Here is an 18288-nt window from a genome sequence, read left to right as displayed (position 1 = left end):
ATACGGAATTTAATAAGTCACTGATACAGATATTGGATAGGATATGAAACTCTTTTTGCATCAATGTCAAAGTGAGTCCTCCCACATCTCCATTGTTGTCACAGCTATAATTCTTGTCTGGATACGAACTGCGTAGTCAGATTCCACATAGACAAAGCGTACAGGCCCCAGCCCTCAGTTCCTAGGGAAACTACATTCATTCTTACGTACTACGTAAGGCCCAGGTCTAGCACGTATAGGGTTCTTTGAGTCTCTGTGATAATGAATATACATCAACTAGGAGCCAGCTGGTAAATTAAACTTTTCCTCTGTTCAAGGCACTGTGAGTGTTTCCACCAAGGGTATTCGATCCTCGAAAAATTATTCTGAGATTTTGTAGGGTAAAAAGTTCCTAAGGATTCCTGGAATCACAGAATGTTAGGTAATCTCTAATTTTCTGCACAGCTCTAGGTTCGATTTATGATTTCACAAATAAAGACTGACATGTAATTTAAGTGAATTGCTCAGAGCTCATGTTACATCGCTTTCTCATAGAACATATTCTCAGGTTGCCATCATCAAAACGAAAAGGCTGGCTCAGAATCAGGAAAGAAAAATTTGGGGCAAGATAAGGATTCTCTGTCTCTGTCTCTGTCTCTCTCTCTCTCTTTCTTTCTCTCTCTGTCTCTTTCCCTCCCTCCCTCTCTCATCATCTATTCATCATCATCTGTCTACATCCTTATTTTTAGTCCACATATTACATGTACAAGTAATTTTCTATGGAAAATTTCCTTATAGTTCACCATTTAAAGGAACCTGAACAATTTGACAATTGTTGCAAAATGGATTCTTTTTAAAGCAGAATTTTATAGGCATAACAGGACCTATTCCAATGAATTTGAGTATCATAAAATCCAATTACCAACTTTTTCCACTATGTGAAACTGCTCCAATATAAACGGATGTATATAATTTCCATATCCTCCTGGGTCAAAGTCAATTCTAATGAAATACTGTTCAAGTAGTGAGGTCTGATTTTTGTTAAGTATCAGTTTACTTGTAAATGAAATTAAAATGTTAATGGTTTTTTAAAGCTCTCATATATTTGAAAGAATACTATTTGTTCAAAGGCTTACAAATGTTATGGAACTCCACTCAATTATTAAAAACAAAACAAGAATAAATTTCATTAAAATGGTATGGTACTAAATAATAATAATACAGTTTGATTGACTGATCAGACATTAGTGTTTATACGTCATAATAATACGAATAGCATGCCCATTAAATACTTAAGTGGATTTTGGTGGGTCAAAGACCATTGTTCCAGAACCAGGTTAAATTACATGTTTACTAGCATCCAAATTATACTAGTTATTTAAGTGACTGGTAGTCTTACAATATTTTATCACTAATATATCACATGATTGCAGAAAAATAAGGAAGATGACTTTAAATAAATACAAGAAATATAATGTTAGTGAAATATTCTTATACTTAGTTGAAAAGATGGTTTTAAGTCTAATGCCTACCAATTCATCCATTCTCCTTCCTTAAACATAAAATGTTTTGTTCAAAAAAGACAAGGCACTTCTCCATCGTCTTTTACCATTTGACTCTAATGGTCTCTTTCCTAAATTAACAAAAGGAGTAGAAGGGGACAAAGAGTAGCTGACAAAGGTCTGAGCTGATTTCATTTTATACAATTTGGGGGTTTCAAGGGCTAATAGGGGTGGAGATGCATCAGGGGAAGTTAGAGGAAGACCAGTTTTAACTTGTAACCTCAAAGTTTTGTGAGATTTATATATTTCGGAAAATAAATGTTATTTTCCCTGGAAAGAACCACAGCAGTTTTCATAAAGGAATATTGTGCAACAAAGAATTCCAAAATTACTTTCTTCAACCCCAAAACAACTTCCACAAAAATGTTTTACTAACTTCATGAGAAATATCCAAGTATATTCTATCTTGAGGATCAAAGAGAAAAAAGTCAATGGGGGAGGAATTAATGAGCACAGTGTGCTCTGGCATTTTAGTTTTCACTGGAAAGATAAACACTCTCTCCCAAAGCACTCCCAAATACCCAAATGCTAACCAGCCCAGTCTGAAGGAAAACAGTTAGAAACAAAACAAAACAAAACAAAATAGTCAGACAAGAAAGAAAAAAACAAACAAACAGTGATTTCTGAGTATTTCGAGAAAATAAAATGAGTCAACCAGCCTAATGATCAATAAAATAGTAAATTTAAGAGCAATTAGAGTAGGTTTTAAAATTAAGTTTACAGCAGTTTCCACCTTGTCTATAAAAATACACCTTCGATTGTACAGCAGACGGACAATATATTAAAAGTGAAGAGATTCTGGGTGGCTGGGGACAATGGGGCTGCTCTACAGAGGGAAGTGGCTATATTATAGTCACATATCAAGTAGTGTCTTTTTTCCCTCTTCTTTTACTGGATTTCAAATTAGGCATAAAATTTAAAAGCAGCTTAAAAGGCTTAACCTTGTATGAAGAAATGATTGTTCTCTCCACTGGGATGAATGTTTGCCTAAAAAAATTTACTAAAAGCAGTAAGAGTAAGATGATAAATAAAATATTATTCAGTCCCAGATACCTCTATTGAGCACTAGGAATTACAAATAATGCCTATATACAGGCATACATTTGTGGTTGAATTAACACAATACAAAGCTTTGATTATGCTAATTCAAATTCTAGAACGATTACAGTGTGATGCTCTCATTTGAATTGTGAAGTAAAAATGAAAAGGCTACATTTGTGGTGAATTTATAAACTAAAATACTTTGGTTTAAATACTTGTCTTTCCTCATTAATAACAGCCAAATGTTTAAAAAACATCTTCAAAAATAAGATTAAGAATATTTAATCAGTTAGAATTCAGCCACTACATATTTTCAATTAGCTTTCCCTCCAGAACCCCAGAAAGGTGTTAACAGTGGTTTTCAAGGGGGTCTTGGCACCAACCAAGTCATTTGAAATCTTGGAACACTCCTTACAGGTCATAACTGTGTGTATTTTCAAATCAAGAAAAAGAAACATGAAAGGGAAATAAACAAGGATAGAGAGGTTGTGAAATGTGTCAGATGTCAAACGAATTCCTTTTGGGATGAGAGTGGGGTACAAAATGGGAATTACTGAATTAAATGGAAAAAATAAGGTTCTAGTTTCAGGTGCGATGCAGAATATCTCAGACAATGATTTTGATTTCAATCAAATCATTACAAAGGGCAACCTGGCCCTACACCTGAAATTTTTAACATACTTATTACGGCTTTGCCATAAAACAGCATGTTAACAGTCTATATTGAAAAGGATGCTTGCAAACTTCATTCATATTAAAATCTATGTAGAATTGTTGGCAATACAGCAAGAGTAATATTACATTCTGTAAACCATGGCATATCACATTTTACATTATGCAAAGACAATATTTACAAGTGATTAGGAGTTTAAATATTTTATCCACTAACATAAGTGATAATTTAGCAAAGTGCAGGACAAAACCATTGCTATTAATTGCATGTCCTTTAAAAGCAGGTAAAGGTAAAATCATTTCTAAAAGCTACCAAAAGCTTATTTATGTGTGTCCAATAGGGGATTGCAGAGCATTAAAGTAGCCTAGAAAAATGATGCATATTTAGAAACATTGAGTATGAAAATCATAAGGCAGCATGCTCAAACAAGTTTTTGTTTTGTTAAACACCAGCACTGATGTTTTATCTTTAACGGCAACTATGTGTGTGTGTGTGTGTGTGTGTTTATTTAAAAATTGAGAGTGCGAAACACAAACCTCACCTAACAAAAAAAAGGTGTGCAAATTTTCTTCTTAAACCAACACAAATAAAAGTGTGAGCAGAAGACTCTATCATTATAAAGAATAAGGTGAACACAGCAAAGGAGACCATCTTCATTCCAAAATCATCTACAAGGCACTAAGGGTAGGAAATGACAGGTGACACAGAAATGACTGAATAAAGTTCCTCAGTCAGGCCGGAATATGGGATATTTTGGTAGGAATTCTATTAGTATTACCTGCAAAATAAAAACAAATAAGAACATATTGACAAAGTAATTTTCATTTGCTATAGCATATATAACCCAGAAAGTCAATAATCATTTTTTCGCAGGACTGTATCTTACTCATATACTAAAAAGTAAGTGAAATATAAAAAACAATTATAAAAAGTACTTGTCACACATTTTCATTAGACTGGCCAATATAACTTACTGCAGCTAATAGTTTTTATTACCTGATTTACAATAACTATTTCTTTAGGAGCAGAAAAGTAAAACCCATTACATTATGTCCTTTCTCACTTTCTCTGTCCCCTTTTTAAGCAAAGTTTAAGGGATTAAAATTGTGCTATACAGATTAGAAAAAATACCTTTATCTATATTACAGCTATATATTTTTCAATTAAAGCTGCTGATACTGAGTATTACTATCTCTTATAAGTTGTTTGTAAAAAAAACAGTGTCCAAATACATTGATTAAAACATTTTAATTAAAGGTTTAGAAATATAATAATAACCTAAGATATTTTTAAATGTATAAATTTAATATATAAATATATAATGTTTATATAAAGCTTGATCTATAGTAGATTTTAGATCTGTGGTCATTTTTACGATTTTTTTCCAAAAGTATTTGAAGTGGGTAAAGATACCAGAATAATTCTTATTTATGAGATGAAAATGTAATGTTTATTGTAAACTATATACTACATGTCAGCAACCTGAAGCTTGGATAAATTTCATATTCTTCTCAAGGTTAATGATATCGAATTTATCACATTGGCTATATGTCAATTTATGTTTTAGGATTAAGACTGCATAGCTTTCAGAAAAAAAACCCAGAAACTGTGGTTTCTTCTCCAAAAGTTAAATGTCAGCTGACTAAAGAGAACAAGGAAAATGAATCCAGAATTTAGAAGTCAATTCCTCTATTATGCAAGTTTTGACAAGATTACATTTAGAAATATTCTGTTTAGCAGCAGCTCTGCCCATCACCATACGCAGTGGTTTGCACCTATATTATAAGAAGATTAAGGTTGTGCTGTATTTTCATCTAAACATACTGGCTGAGATTTTTCTACCATTGAAAGAATTGCTAGCTTTCAAGATTGAAAGAATTGCTAGCTTTCAAGATATATTTTTTTAACCTTTAAAAATTAAATTTATTGGGGTCACATTGGTTAATACAATTATATAATTTTCAGGTATACATTATCATTTGACATCTATATATTCTATTGTGTGTTTACCACCAAAGTCCAGTCTCCTTCGGCTACCATACGTTTGATCCTCTTTACCCACTTCACCTTCCCCCTACACCCCTATATTTGACCCCCTTTACCCCATCTACCTCCCCCCTCCTCCCCCACCCTCTACCCTCTGGTAACCACTAGTCTATAGTCCATGTCCATGAATCTCCGTTTGTTCGTCCTGCTCATTTGTTGCTTTTAGGTTTATATCCCACATATAAGCGATATCATGTGATTTTCAACTCTTTAAGTCTGGCTTATTTCGCTTAGCATGATTATCTCGAGGTCCATCCATGTTGTCACAAGTGGCAGTATTTCATCTCTTCTTATGGCTGAGTCATAGTCCATTGTATATATGTACCACAGCTTCGTTAGCCAGTCGTCTGTTGTAGGACACTACGGTTGCTTCCATGTCCAGGCCACTGTGAATAATGCTTCAAATATCTTCTCGGATTTGGGATTTCAAGTCTTTGGGGTAAATGACCAGCAGAAGGGTCATATGGTAGACCAATTCTTAGTCTTTGAGAAACCTCCATACAGTTTTCCATAGTGGCTGTACCAATTCGCAGTCCCACCAGCAGTGTGTGAGGGTTCCTATTTCTCCACATCCTCTCCAACATTTGTTATTACTTGTCCTGTTGGGTATAGCTGTTCTGACAGGTATGAGATGGTATCTCACTGTGGTTTTGATGTGCATTTCCCTAATAGCTAGTGATGTTGAGCATCTTTTCATATATTTTCATATATTTGTCATCTAGGGAGAAATGTCTGTTCGGGTCCTCTGCCCATTTTTTGATTGGATCATTTGTTCAAGATATTTTAAGTTGGCTACAAATCTAAAGAAGGTGGAAGGACACCTCTCTATCCCAACTGACAAAAGTTCAAGCTGAATGCTACTGGCATAAAAACAGAATAGAGAGCCCAGAAATAAATCCACACTTATATGCTTACTTAATGTATGACAAAATAGGCAAGAATATACAACGGGGTAAAGATAGTCTCTTCGATAAATGGTGCTGGGAAAATTGGACAGAGACATGGTAAAGAAAGAAACTGGACCACCTTCTTATACCATATACAAGAATAGACTCAAAATGGATTAAGGACTTAAATGTAAGATATGAAACCATAAAATTCCTAGAAAAAACATAGGCAGTAAACTCTCTGAAGCTGCTCTTAGTAATATTTGCAGGGGGGAGGGGGGATATATCTACTCAGGCAAGGGAAACAAAAGGAAAATAAACAAATGGGACCACATCAAACTAAAGTTTTTGCACAGCAAAGGAAGCCTTGAACAAAACAAAAAGACAACCTACTGAATAGGAGAAGATAAGGGGTTAATATCCAAAATATATAAAGAACTCTTATAACTTACCACCACCACCAACAACAACAAAACATTTGGATTAAAAATGGGTAGAAGACCTTAACAGACATTTCTCCAAAGAAGACATACAGACGGCCAACAGACATATGAAAAGATGTTCAAGGTCACTAATCATCAGAGAAATGCACATTAAAACCACAATGAGACATCACCTCACGCTTGTCAGAATGGCTGTCATCAATAAATCAAAAAACAACAAGTATTGGTGAGGATGCGGAGAAAAGGGACCCTCATGGTGGGACTGCAAATGGGTACAGCCACCATGAAAAACGGTCTGGAGGTTCCTCAAAAAATTAAAAATGGACATATCTTTTGACCCGGCAATTGTACTTCTGGGTATTTATCTAAAGAAAACCAAAACAATAACTCATAAAGGTCTATGCACTCCAATATTCATGGCAGCACAATTTACAATAGCCAAGATATGGAAGCAACCTAAATGTCCATCAAGAGAGGATTGGATAAAGAAATTATGGCTCATATATACAATAGAATATTACTCAGCCATTAAAAAAAATGAAATACTACCATTTGCAATGACATGGATGGACCTAGAGGGTATTATGCTGAGTAAGTCAGACAGAGAAAGATAAATGTGGAATCTAAGGAACAAAAAAGGACAAACTAATTTAAGACAGACCCACAAATATAGAAGACAATCTGGTGATGGACAGAGGGGAAGGCAGGTTGGAGGCTGGGAGAATGGGCTGAAGGGTTAAAGAAGTACAAATTAGTAGAGGGTCACGGGGATGGGGAGCTTGGCATAGGGAACGCAGTCGGCAGTAAGGTAATGGCTGTGGGTAAGGGCAACGGAGAGAAGGAGCAATTAAAGGGATTGCTTAATAAACTACGTGAATGTCTAACCAATGTACTGTATACTTGAAACAAATAAAAGTTAAAAAAATGGAAAAGTTATGAGACCAAAAAAAAAGTTCAGCCTGAGAAAAAAGGTAGACAATTTGACAAATGATAAGTATAGTAAAATGTAATAACAATTAGAATGGAATCCAAAAAGTTTAATAAAAAACAACTGTATACTTACATATTCCATCATATTGCTAGTTTCACATTTCCTTTTAGTCAACTTCCAGTGCAAAGCAAGCTAAAAAAAAGTACAGTTTGTTAAAAATTTGGTATCGATTTATACTAATTATTACCTATACATTTGAATAAGTCACTGAAAATAATGCAGCAATAAGTATAAGATCCCAAACACAGCATTTTCAAATACCTTGTAAAGAACATACATTAAAAAATTTAAATACCTAAAGAACATACATAAAAATTGAGTATTAATTCTCTAATCCATTCTTCGGGCCTGAAAAATTCTCATTTTTTAATTTAATAATACAAATACATGAATGAGGACATTATTTGCTTAAACTTTCTTACCTTGTGATATAATCTGTTGTTTTCCCATTCTAATAACTTCTGGACTGATCTTCTGGTCTAAGAGAAAGAAACAAGACTTTGTTATAAGATGAATTGAGGAGCTTTGTAAACTATGTGTATCTATAGTTTTTTGCTTACTTGTAAGATCCCATTATTTTCTCCTGTTTTTCTATTGAAATCAAGAAAAAAGCAATGTAACTGACAGAAACTGCTAAAAGAGGGTGGTTAATATACTATTATATAATAAGATCTTCCTGTCTCATATACATATACGCATGCGCACACACTGGATTTTAATATATGTGTTTCAAAATTAAATCTATAGAAATTACTCTGTGTTGTGGGTCCATTCATTGGACTATTATGAAAACATTACTAATATTGCTAATAGTTCATTTAAGGACCCAATGTACATTTTAATATACCTTTGCACAGGGTTGGTTTTTCAATGTACATGTAATGTGCCAGGCTAATCTGATTCCTCACATAAAATTTCCTATCAGAATTCCTAGCACAATGCCTGGCACATTGTACTCCATTAAGGTCTATAGGTACAATAAAGCAAGCCAACATATATTGGAATTTCCACTGAATAGAATGTGTTAAAAAGCGCCAGTCAGAAGAAAACTTGTATTTATGGGGAAAAAAATAAAAAAGAGAAGCAGAACTATAGTAAACAGAAGGACAGACGCTGAGTTTCTCCATTTGGAGTAAGAAAAGTTTGCAAAACCTTCAAAAACATTAAAATAAAATATTAGTAGGCATTTTTGAATACTATTGTAAGAGTTTTATAAGGTTTTTAATAAAAAAAGGCTAGTAAAAATTGTTAAATTTTGAAACTCCTCTCTAAAATTCAAAGATTTACAAACCAGAGTTGATCTGAAATGATTTCCAAAGCACTAACATAAGAAACCGTTTTACCTAGTCAACTGTGTAAGTTAACGACAAATAGCAAATGTTTTCAGCTCATTTACAGTAGGACACATCAGTGACAATGCTGCCCAGAGCTTACTGTAGGGCTACTGTACTTGATAGAATCCATAAACAAAATCAGATAGTAAGCAAATAGAGACTGAACTAATAATTATAAATCTTTCCACAAAAAACAATCCAGGCGCAGATGGCTTCAATGATGAATTACACCAAACAGTTAAAGAAGAAATAATAAAATGAATAGTAACATAAAATTTTGTGGCACTATTAACGGTATTAGCAGCCTGAATTTCACAGCATATGAAAAAGATTATATATCATAAACAAGCACCTAGAATAGAAGACGAGAACAAGGCAGAACTGCGTAACCTTGCCTGACTTGAGTCTCTACGGGCCCTTCAAAGTGTGCAGAAGGAGATTTGGTCCCGGGTTCGTGCTGCCCACTCGGCCCCGGGGGACGGACTTCCCCATCGGTTTCAGCCTGGGGACTCTGTGTGGATCTGGAAGTTCACTTCCAAAGGACTAGGACCCAAGAGGAAAGGACCCGTCACTGTCTACCAGACGACGCCCACTGCAGTTGAAGTCGACGGCATCCCGTCGTGGATTCATCACTCCCGCGCGAGGGCGGCACGAGAGTGGACAGCTCAGGAAGACGGGCCCTTGAGACTGAGACTCAAGCGTACGTACGTACGGCTAACCCTCTGTTTCTTCCTTTCTTCCTCTCTAGCCCAGGCATTCGACCAGCCACAACCAGAACCAGAAGGAACATTAACAACTTGGCTAACAACAACAGGCGTGGTCTGAAATAAGACCGCCCCAGACATAGGACAGGATTGCTGGTCGTGTCCAAACCCCAAACCCCCTTCCTATGTCGGGGTAGGAACTCCCCTAAACTTGACTGACCATCGGCGGCCTAGGATTTCACGTCGATTCACTAGCAGAAGTAGTCCTTCGGAATGAAAGAGGGGTAAATGTATTCTTCTTAGAACAAGATAGACGAGGTATGGCTCTAAGTGAAACCTGTTGCTTCTATGCCAATAACTCTGGAATAAGTAGAAAAAGCTTACGACTAGTACAGAGATAGTTAGATACCGGAGAAAGACAGGGACTGGAATCAAATAACTAGGTTCATAGGATGTTCGGTTGGTCACCATGGCTGACAACCCTTCTATCTGCTGTAGCTAGACCCGCTACCATCCTCCTCCTCTTGTTGACTTTTGGCCCATGCTGCCTTAATTTCTTGTTTACAGATATAAGAAAAAGAGTTCATTCTGTAAGTCTTTTAGTAGTACAGAATCGAGGCCATAGGCAAATTCTCTATGAAGAATCAAAGATTTGATTGCCTGCTAAGGCCGGCGGGCAATGTGGTGGCTCAAAAATTGACTCTTACTGGAAATTACTCTTTGACTATGGCTACGGGCACGTAGGTCTTTGATTACGGGAACATGACCTTCTAAACGAGCTTTCTGCTTCTGTACGCCCGCTTACGCACCTGACCTGTGAGTTGACAGCTAGGGAATAGAAGAAAGACAGCCCTTTGTGTTGAGACGGAATGAAGAACGGGATTTTGGGCTTAAAAACCCTGTACCTCTACATTTCGGGGCTGCCTAACTTGGGGTCTGCGTACCCCTGGCAGACCCAGCTGGCCGAATAAAGAGTGTTTCCTATAACTCGCTCACTGAGTTCTGGTGGTCCGCGTGTCTCTCGGGGGCTGGCGGCCACAACATTTGGAGGCCCCAGCGAGATCTCGGGGAGCGGCCCTGAGATCTAAGACCGGACCGGCCTCCGAAGCGGTTGCTGTCCCTGTTACGGATTCAAAGGGGTGGCCAGCCCGGGACGTTCCGGGGCCCTTGAATGCCACGGCGGGGTTAATACGGTCGTCAAGGACGCAACTTTTAGGACACGCTCTTTGTCCCTGGTCCCGACGGGAATCCGGGATGTCTGAGGCCTCGGCGTCCGAATAAAAGGCACCTTCCTGGTTCTGTTGGCCGGTCCTTGGGGGTCCGTGGGGACCCTGGACGCACTCACATCTCCCGGACCGTGGCCAGGCCGCGGGACGCCGCCTCCTGTGACCCGTGTCGGGTTCTGTTTAGTGTCTCTGGTCCTGTCTAGGTTGTAGGTGGCGGACTTCTCTGGGTCCACCTACACCTCGGTGACTGTCTTGTGTGAGTGTGTGTTTTGAGTTGTGTAGGTGGCGGACTTCTCTGGGTCCACCCACACCTCAGTGATTGTTCTTGTGTGAGTGCGTGTTCTGAGTTTTGTGTTTTCTGCGCAAGCGATGGGGGGAAGCCCGAGTTCACAGAAGGCACCCTGGGGGTGTCTCCTGCGACATTTCACAGAAGGGTCTGTAGAGGGAGCTAACTACGGCATGAAGTGTTCTCCAGGCAGGCTACAAACACTGTGTGAAGTTGAGTGGCTGTCGTGATGTAAACTGGCCGCCAGAGGGCTCTTCTGACAAGGGTTTGGTGAGGATTGTTTAGAAGGCTGTCACGGGAGACCTGGGACATCCTGATCACTTTCCTTACATCGATCGATGGTTAAAACTTGTTCAGAACGCCCCTCCTTGGCTCCTCTAGTATGCCCATTCTCTGGGAGAGCCGCTTTTAGTTGTGGGCACCCCGAAAAATACAGCAACAGAACTTCCTAGACGGCCAAGTCACACAGTCCTCCAATCTCCGCCGGAGGACAGTGGCCTTCCCCCACCCTATAATCCAGGACAACAGAGGCCAAAGAGCACCGCCTCACCTCCTCGGATGGCCAGCAGGTAACCCCTATGGGCCTCCGGCTCCTGCTCCAGGCGGGGCATCAGCCGATACCACCACCCTGGCCATCCTCCCCTTGGGAGGAACGCCACCCCAGGGGCAGCACACTGACAGGCCCTGTATGGTTTGCGTGCCTTTCTCGACTAGTGACCTGTACAACTGGGAGGCACAGAATGCGCCTTTCTCTGAGAAACCCCAGGCATTACTGGGACTCCTAGAAAGTGTCCTTCGGACTCACCGTCCCACCAGGGCTGACTGCCAACAGCTTTTCATTACCCCCTTGACCCCTCAGAAGAACGTGGATGCATTCTGCGAGGGAGGAGGAGAGTCGAGGAAGCAGGGGAACAGATTGAGGGGGAATTTCCCTCCACCCGCCCACACTGGGGACTCAAGTCTCAGGCAGGGAGAGTGGCATTAGATCGGGACCACCAGATTCTACTTGGGGGAATCAGGATGGCTGCTCACCAGCCAACCAACCTTCCTGAGGTAACCGAGGTTATACAGGGGAGGGACCTCAGGAATCCCCTGGAGTGTCTCTTGAACGAGGCGTACCGGGTATACACCCCCATTGATCCTGAGGTCCCTGAGAACCAGCAGGACATTAATATGGCCTTTGCTACTCAGGCAGCCCCTGATATCCAAAACATTGGAAGGTTTTGCAAAGATGAACCTGTCCCAACTTGGTGAGATCTCCCAGAACGTGTTCAACAACAGGGAGGCACCAGATGACCCCAAACGTATGGCTCAAATCCAAAGCTACTGTCATCGCCCCAGCCAATCCGTTGCCAGACTCAGACCCCGAGACCCCCGTTCATGACTGCACGGATTTCACTGAGGCTGTGTGTTCCTCGTGGCCAGGCCTCAAAGACTCCCCTCTGCCCGAGGCCGACGAAGTTCTGTTCACGGACGGGAGCGGCTTCATGCGAGAAGGAAGGAGGTATGCCGGGGCAGGGGTCGTAACTCTGACTGGCACCATCTGGTCTCAGCCTCTTCCCCACGGGACTTCCGCTCAAAAGGCGGAACTCGTCGCCCTCACTGAGGCACTGAGATGGGGAAAGGATAAGGCGGTCACGACATACACTGACGGCCGACGCGCCTTTGCCACTGCACGTGGACACGGAGCCACCTACGAGGAAAGCGGGCTTCCGACTTCGGCTGGGCAGGACATCAAGGACAAGGAGGAGAGCCTAGCCTTACTTGCAGCCGCACGGATGCCTGAGGCTCTGGCTAGTGTTCTTTGTAATGGGCATCAATAAGGGAACCGTCCTGAGGCTGAGGGAAACCTATGAGCCGACGCAGAGGCAAGAACAGCGGCCACAGGGCCAGTGGGGCCCCCGCCACATCTACTGACTCTTGTCCCTTACCCAGAACTGCCTCTGACTCTGTCCTATGTGGCGGAAGAGGACACATATTTTCAAGATAAGGGAGCCACTAGGAACCAACGGGAGTGGTGGCCGACGCCAGATGAACAACAGTCGGGCCCTCACGGGCCCTTGGAAGGACTCTCCTCCACCAACTACACCAGGCCGCGCGCCTAGGGCGGACGAAGATGCTCCAAGCTTTAGACCCTCAATTTCACCGGTTAGAAGGGAGAAGAACTGCGGAGGAGATGCCCGGCTTGCGCCCACGTTCATCCAAAGAAGGGGAAGATAGAGGAACCTAGGCATAGGGAAGGAGGACCTTATCCGGGGGACCACTGGGAAGTCGATTTCACTGAGGTAACCCCGACTGTGGGGGGCTACGAATATTTACTTGTTTTTACAGACACCTTTTCAGGATGGGTGGAGGCCTTCCCTACCCGGAAAGAGACTGCCTCAGTAGTGACTAAGAAACTACTACGAGAAATCCTCCCTTCATTTGGTCTCCCCGGAACTTTAGGGTCGGATGACGGGCCAGCCTTCGTAGCAAAGGTATCACGGCAATTGGCTAGCTGCCTAAATTTGCGATGGAAACTCCACTGCGCCTACCGGCCCCAAAGTTCGGGCCAAGTAGGGCGAATGGATCGGACCCGAAGAGAGACATTAGTCAAGTTAGGATTAGAAACTGGTGGGACCTGGGTAGAACTTGTCACCTTTGCTCTTCTCCGAGCCAGGTGTACTCTGCATATTAATGGATTCACCCCATTCACATCTTTCTTTAGAAAACTCCCACCTTTAGTACCTAGAAGACGAGAACAAGGCAGAACTGCGTAACCTTGCCTGACTTGAGTCTCTACGGGCCCTTCAAAGTGTGCAGAAGGAGATTTGGTCCCGGGTTCGTGCTGCCCACTCGGCCCCGGGGGACGGACTTCCCCATCGGTTTCAGCCTGGGGACTCTGTGTGGATCTGGAAGTTCACTTCCAAAGGACTAGGACCCAAGAGGAAAGGACCCGTCACTGTCTACCAGACGACGCCCACTGCAGTTGAAGTCGACGGCATCCCGTCGTGGATTCATCACTCCCGCGCGAGGGCGGCACGAGAGTGGACAGCTCAGGAAGACGGGCCCTTGAGACTGAGACTCAAGCGTACGTACGTACGGCTAACCCTCTGTTTCTTCCTTTCTTCCTCTCTAGCCCAGGCATTCGACCAGCCACAACCAGAACCAGAAGGAACATTAACAACTTGGCTAACAACAACAGGCGTGGTCTGAAATAAGACCGCCCCAGACATAGGACAGGATTGCTGGTCGTGTCCAAACCCCAAACCCCCTTCCTATGTCGGGGTAGGAACTCCCCTAAACTTGACTGACCATCGGCGGCCTAGGATTTCACGTCGATTCACTAGCAGAAGTAGTCCTTCGGAATGAAAGAGGGGTAAATGTATTCTTCTTAGAACAAGATAGACGAGGTATGGCTCTAAGTGAAACCTGTTGCTTCTATGCCAATAACTCTGGAATAAGTAGAAAAAGCTTACGACTAGTACAGAGATAGTTAGATACCGGAGAAAGACAGGGACTGGAATCAAATAACTAGGTTCATAGGATGTTCGGTTGGTCACCATGGCTGACAACCCTTCTATCTGCTGTAGCTAGACCCGCTACCATCCTCCTCCTCTTGTTGACTTTTGGCCCATGTTGCCTTAATTTCTTGTTTACAGATATAAGAAAAAGAGTTCATTCTGTAAGTCTTTTAGTAGTACAGAATCGAGGCCATAGGCAAATTCTCTATGAAGAATCAAAGATTTGATTGCCTGCTAAGGCCGGCGGGCAATGTGGTGGCTCAAAAATTGACTCTTACTGGAAATTACTCTTTGACTATGGCTACGGGCACGTAGGTCTTTGATTACGGGAACATGACCTTCTAAACGAGCTTTCTGCTTCTGTACGCCCGCTTACGCACCTGACCTGTGAGTTGACAGCTAGGGAATAGAAGAAAGACAGCCCTTTGTGTTGAGACGGAATGAAGAACGGGATTTTGGGCTTAAAAACCCTGTACCTCTACATTTCGGGGCTGCCTAACTTGGGGTCTGCGTACCCCTGGCAGACCCAGCTGGCCGAATAAAGAGTGTTTCCTATAACTCGCTCACTGAGTTCTGGTGGTCCGCGTGTCTCTCGGGGGCTGGCGGCCACAACATTTGGAGGCCCCAGCGAGATCTCGGGGAGCGGCCCTGAGATCTAAGACCGGACCGGCCTCCGAAGCGGTTGCTGTCCCTGTTACGGATTCAAAGGGGTGGCCAGCCCGGGACGTTCCGGGGCCCTTGAATGCCACGGCGGGGTTAATACGGTCGTCAAGGACGCAACTTTTAGGACACGCTCTTTGTCCCTGGTCCCGACGGGAATCCGGGATGTCTGAGGCCTCGGCGTCCGAATAAAAGGCACCTTCCTGGTTCTGTTGGCCGGTCCTTGGGGGTCCGTGGGGACCCTGGACGCACTCACATCTCCCGGACCGTGGCCAGGCCGCGGGACGCCGCCTCCTGTGACCCGTGTCGGGTTCTGTTTAGTGTCTCTGGTCCTGTCTAGGTTGTAGGTGGCGGACTTCTCTGGGTCCACCTACACCTCGGTGACTGTCTTGTGTGAGTGTGTGTTTTGAGTTGTGTAGGTGGCGGACTTCTCTGGGTCCACCCACACCTCAGTGATTGTTCTTGTGTGAGTGCGTGTTTCTGAGTTTTGTGTTTTCTGCGCAAGCGATGGGGGGAAGCCCGAGTTCACAGAAGGCACCCTGGGGGTGTCTCCTGCGACATTTCACAGAAGGGTCTGTAGAGGGAGCTAACTACGGCATGAAGTGTTCTCCAGGCAGACTACAAACACTGTGTGAAGTTGAGTGGCTGTCGTGATGTAAACTGGCCGCCAGAGGGCTCTTCTGACAAGGGTTTGGTGAGGATTGTTTAGAAGGCTGTCACGGGAGACCTGGGACATCCTGATCACTTTCCTTACATCGATCGATGGTTTAAAACTTGTTCAGAACGCCCCTCCTTGGCTCCTCTAGTATGCCCATTCTCTGGGAGAGCCGCTTTTAGTTGTGGGCACCCCGAAAAATACAGCAACAGAACTTCCTAGACGGCCAAGTCACACAGTCCTCCAATCTCCGCCGGAGGACAGTGGCCTTCCCCCACCCTATAATCCAGGACAACAGAGGCCAAAGAGCACCGCCTCACCTCCTCGGATGGCCAGCAGGTAACCCCTATGGGCCTCCGGCTCCTGCTCCAGGCGGGGGCATCAGCCGATACCACCACCCTGGCCATCCTCCCCTTGGGAGGAACGCCACCCCAGGGGCAGCACACTGACAGGCCCTGTATGGTTTGCGTGCCTTTCTCGACTAGTGACCTGTACAACTGGGAGGCACAGAATGCGCCTTTCTCTGAGAAACCCCAGGCATTACTGGGACTCCTAGAAAGTGTCCTTCGGACTCACCGTCCCACCAGGGCTGACTGCCAACAGCTTTTCATTACCCCCTTGACCCCTCAGAAGAACGTGGATGCATTCTGCGAGGGAGGAGGAGAGTCGAGGAAGCAGGGGAACAGATTGAGGGGGAATTTCCCTCCACCCGCCCACACTGGGGACTCAAGTCTCAGGCAGGGAGAGTGGCATTAGATCGGGACCACCAGATTCTACTTGGGGGAATCAGGATGGCTGCTCACCAGCCAACCAACCTTCCTGAGGTAACCGAGGTTATACAGGGGAGGGACCTCAGGAATCCCCTGGAGTGTCTCTTGAACGAGGCGTACCGGGTATACACCCCCATTGATCCTGAGGTCCCTGAGAACCAGCAGGACATTAATATGGCCTTTGCTACTCAGGCAGCCCCTGATATCCAAAACATTGGAAGGTTTGCAAAGATGAACCTGTCCCAACTTGGTGAGATCTCCCAGAACGTGTTCAACAACAGGGAGGCACCAGATGACCCCAAACGTATGGCTCAAATCCAAAGCTACTGTCATCGCCCCAGCCAATCCGTTGCCCAGACTCAGACCCCGGAGACCCCCCGTTCATGACTGCACGGATTTCACTGAGGCTGTGTGTTCCTCGTGGCCAGGCCTCAAAGACTCCCCTCTGCCCGAGGCCGACGAAGTTCTGTTCACGGACGGGGAGCGGCCTTCATGCGAGAAGGAAGGAGGTATGCAGGGGCAGGGGTCGTCAACTCTGACTGGCACATCTTGGGTCTCAGCCTCTTCCCCACGGGACTTCCGCTCAAAAGGCGGAACTCGTCGCCCCTCACTGAGGCACTGAGATGGGAAAGGATAAGGCGGTCACGACATACACTGACGGCCGACGCGCCTTTGCCACTGCACGTGGACACGGAGCCACCTACGAGGAAAGCGGGCTTCCGACTTCGGCTGGGCAGGGACATCAAGGACAAGGAGGAGAGCCTAGCCTTACTTGCCAGCCGCACGGATGCTGAGGCTCTGGCTAGTGTTCTTTTGTAATGGGCATCAATAAGGGAACCGTCCTGAGGCTGAGGGAAACCTATGAGCCGACGCAGAGGCAAGAACAGCGGCCAAAGGCCAGTGGGGCCCCCGCCACATCTACTGACTCTTGTCCCTTACCCAGAACTGCCTCTGACTCTGTCCTATGTGGCGGAAGAGGACACATATTTTTCAAGATAAGGGAGCCACTAGGAACCAACGGGAGTGGTGGCCGACGCCAGATGAACAACAGTCGGGCCCTCACGGGCCCTTGGAAGGACTCTCCTCCACCAACTACACCAGGCCGCGCGCCTAGGGCGGACGAAGATGCTCCAAGCTTTAGACCCTCAATTTCACCGGTTAGAAGGGAGAAGAACTGCGGAGGAGATGCCCGGCTTGCGCCCACGTTCATCCAAAGAAGGGGAAGATAGAGGAACCTAGGCATAGGAAGGAGGACCTTATCCGGGGGACCACTGGGAAGTCGATTTCACTGAGGTAACCCCGACTGTGGGGGGGCTACGAATATTTACTTGTTTTTACAGACACCTTTCAGGATGGGTGGAGGCCTTCCCTACCCGGAAAGAGACTGCCTCAGTAGTGACTAAGAAACTACTACAAGAAATCCTCCCTTCATTTGGTCTCCCCGGAACTTTAGGGTCGGATGACGGGCCAGCCTTCGTAGGCAAAGGTATCACGGCAATTGGCTAGCTGCCGAAATTTGCGATTGGAA

General features: G+C 44.1%; 1 protein-coding gene across 1 annotated transcript in view; it reads right to left on the bottom strand.

Annotated features, from left to right (window-relative positions):
- Positions 1 to 2848: 2848 nt before the first annotated feature.
- The window catches only part of CHIC1 (cysteine rich hydrophobic domain 1), a 116949-nt gene continuing 101509 nt past the window's right edge, over positions 2849 to 18288 (bottom strand). Inside the window, exons 4-6 of the mRNA XM_036226764.1 lie at positions 8045 to 8101; positions 7695 to 7754; positions 2849 to 4033 (exon numbers count right to left, since the gene is read on the bottom strand). Coding sequence (XP_036082657.1) covers positions 3983 to 4033; positions 7695 to 7754; positions 8045 to 8101 — 168 coding nt within the window. The 3' untranslated portion in view covers positions 2849 to 3982. The remainder of the gene's footprint in view (positions 4034 to 7694; positions 7755 to 8044; positions 8102 to 18288) is intronic.

Source organism: Rousettus aegyptiacus, unplaced genomic scaffold (assembly GCF_014176215.1).
Source record: "Rousettus aegyptiacus isolate mRouAeg1 unplaced genomic scaffold, mRouAeg1.p scaffold_m13_p_9, whole genome shotgun sequence".
Lineage (NCBI taxonomy): Eukaryota > Metazoa > Chordata > Mammalia > Chiroptera > Pteropodidae > Rousettus > Rousettus aegyptiacus.
The sequence above is the reverse complement of the archived record's forward strand: the minus strand, read 5'-3'. Positions and strand labels throughout refer to the sequence as shown.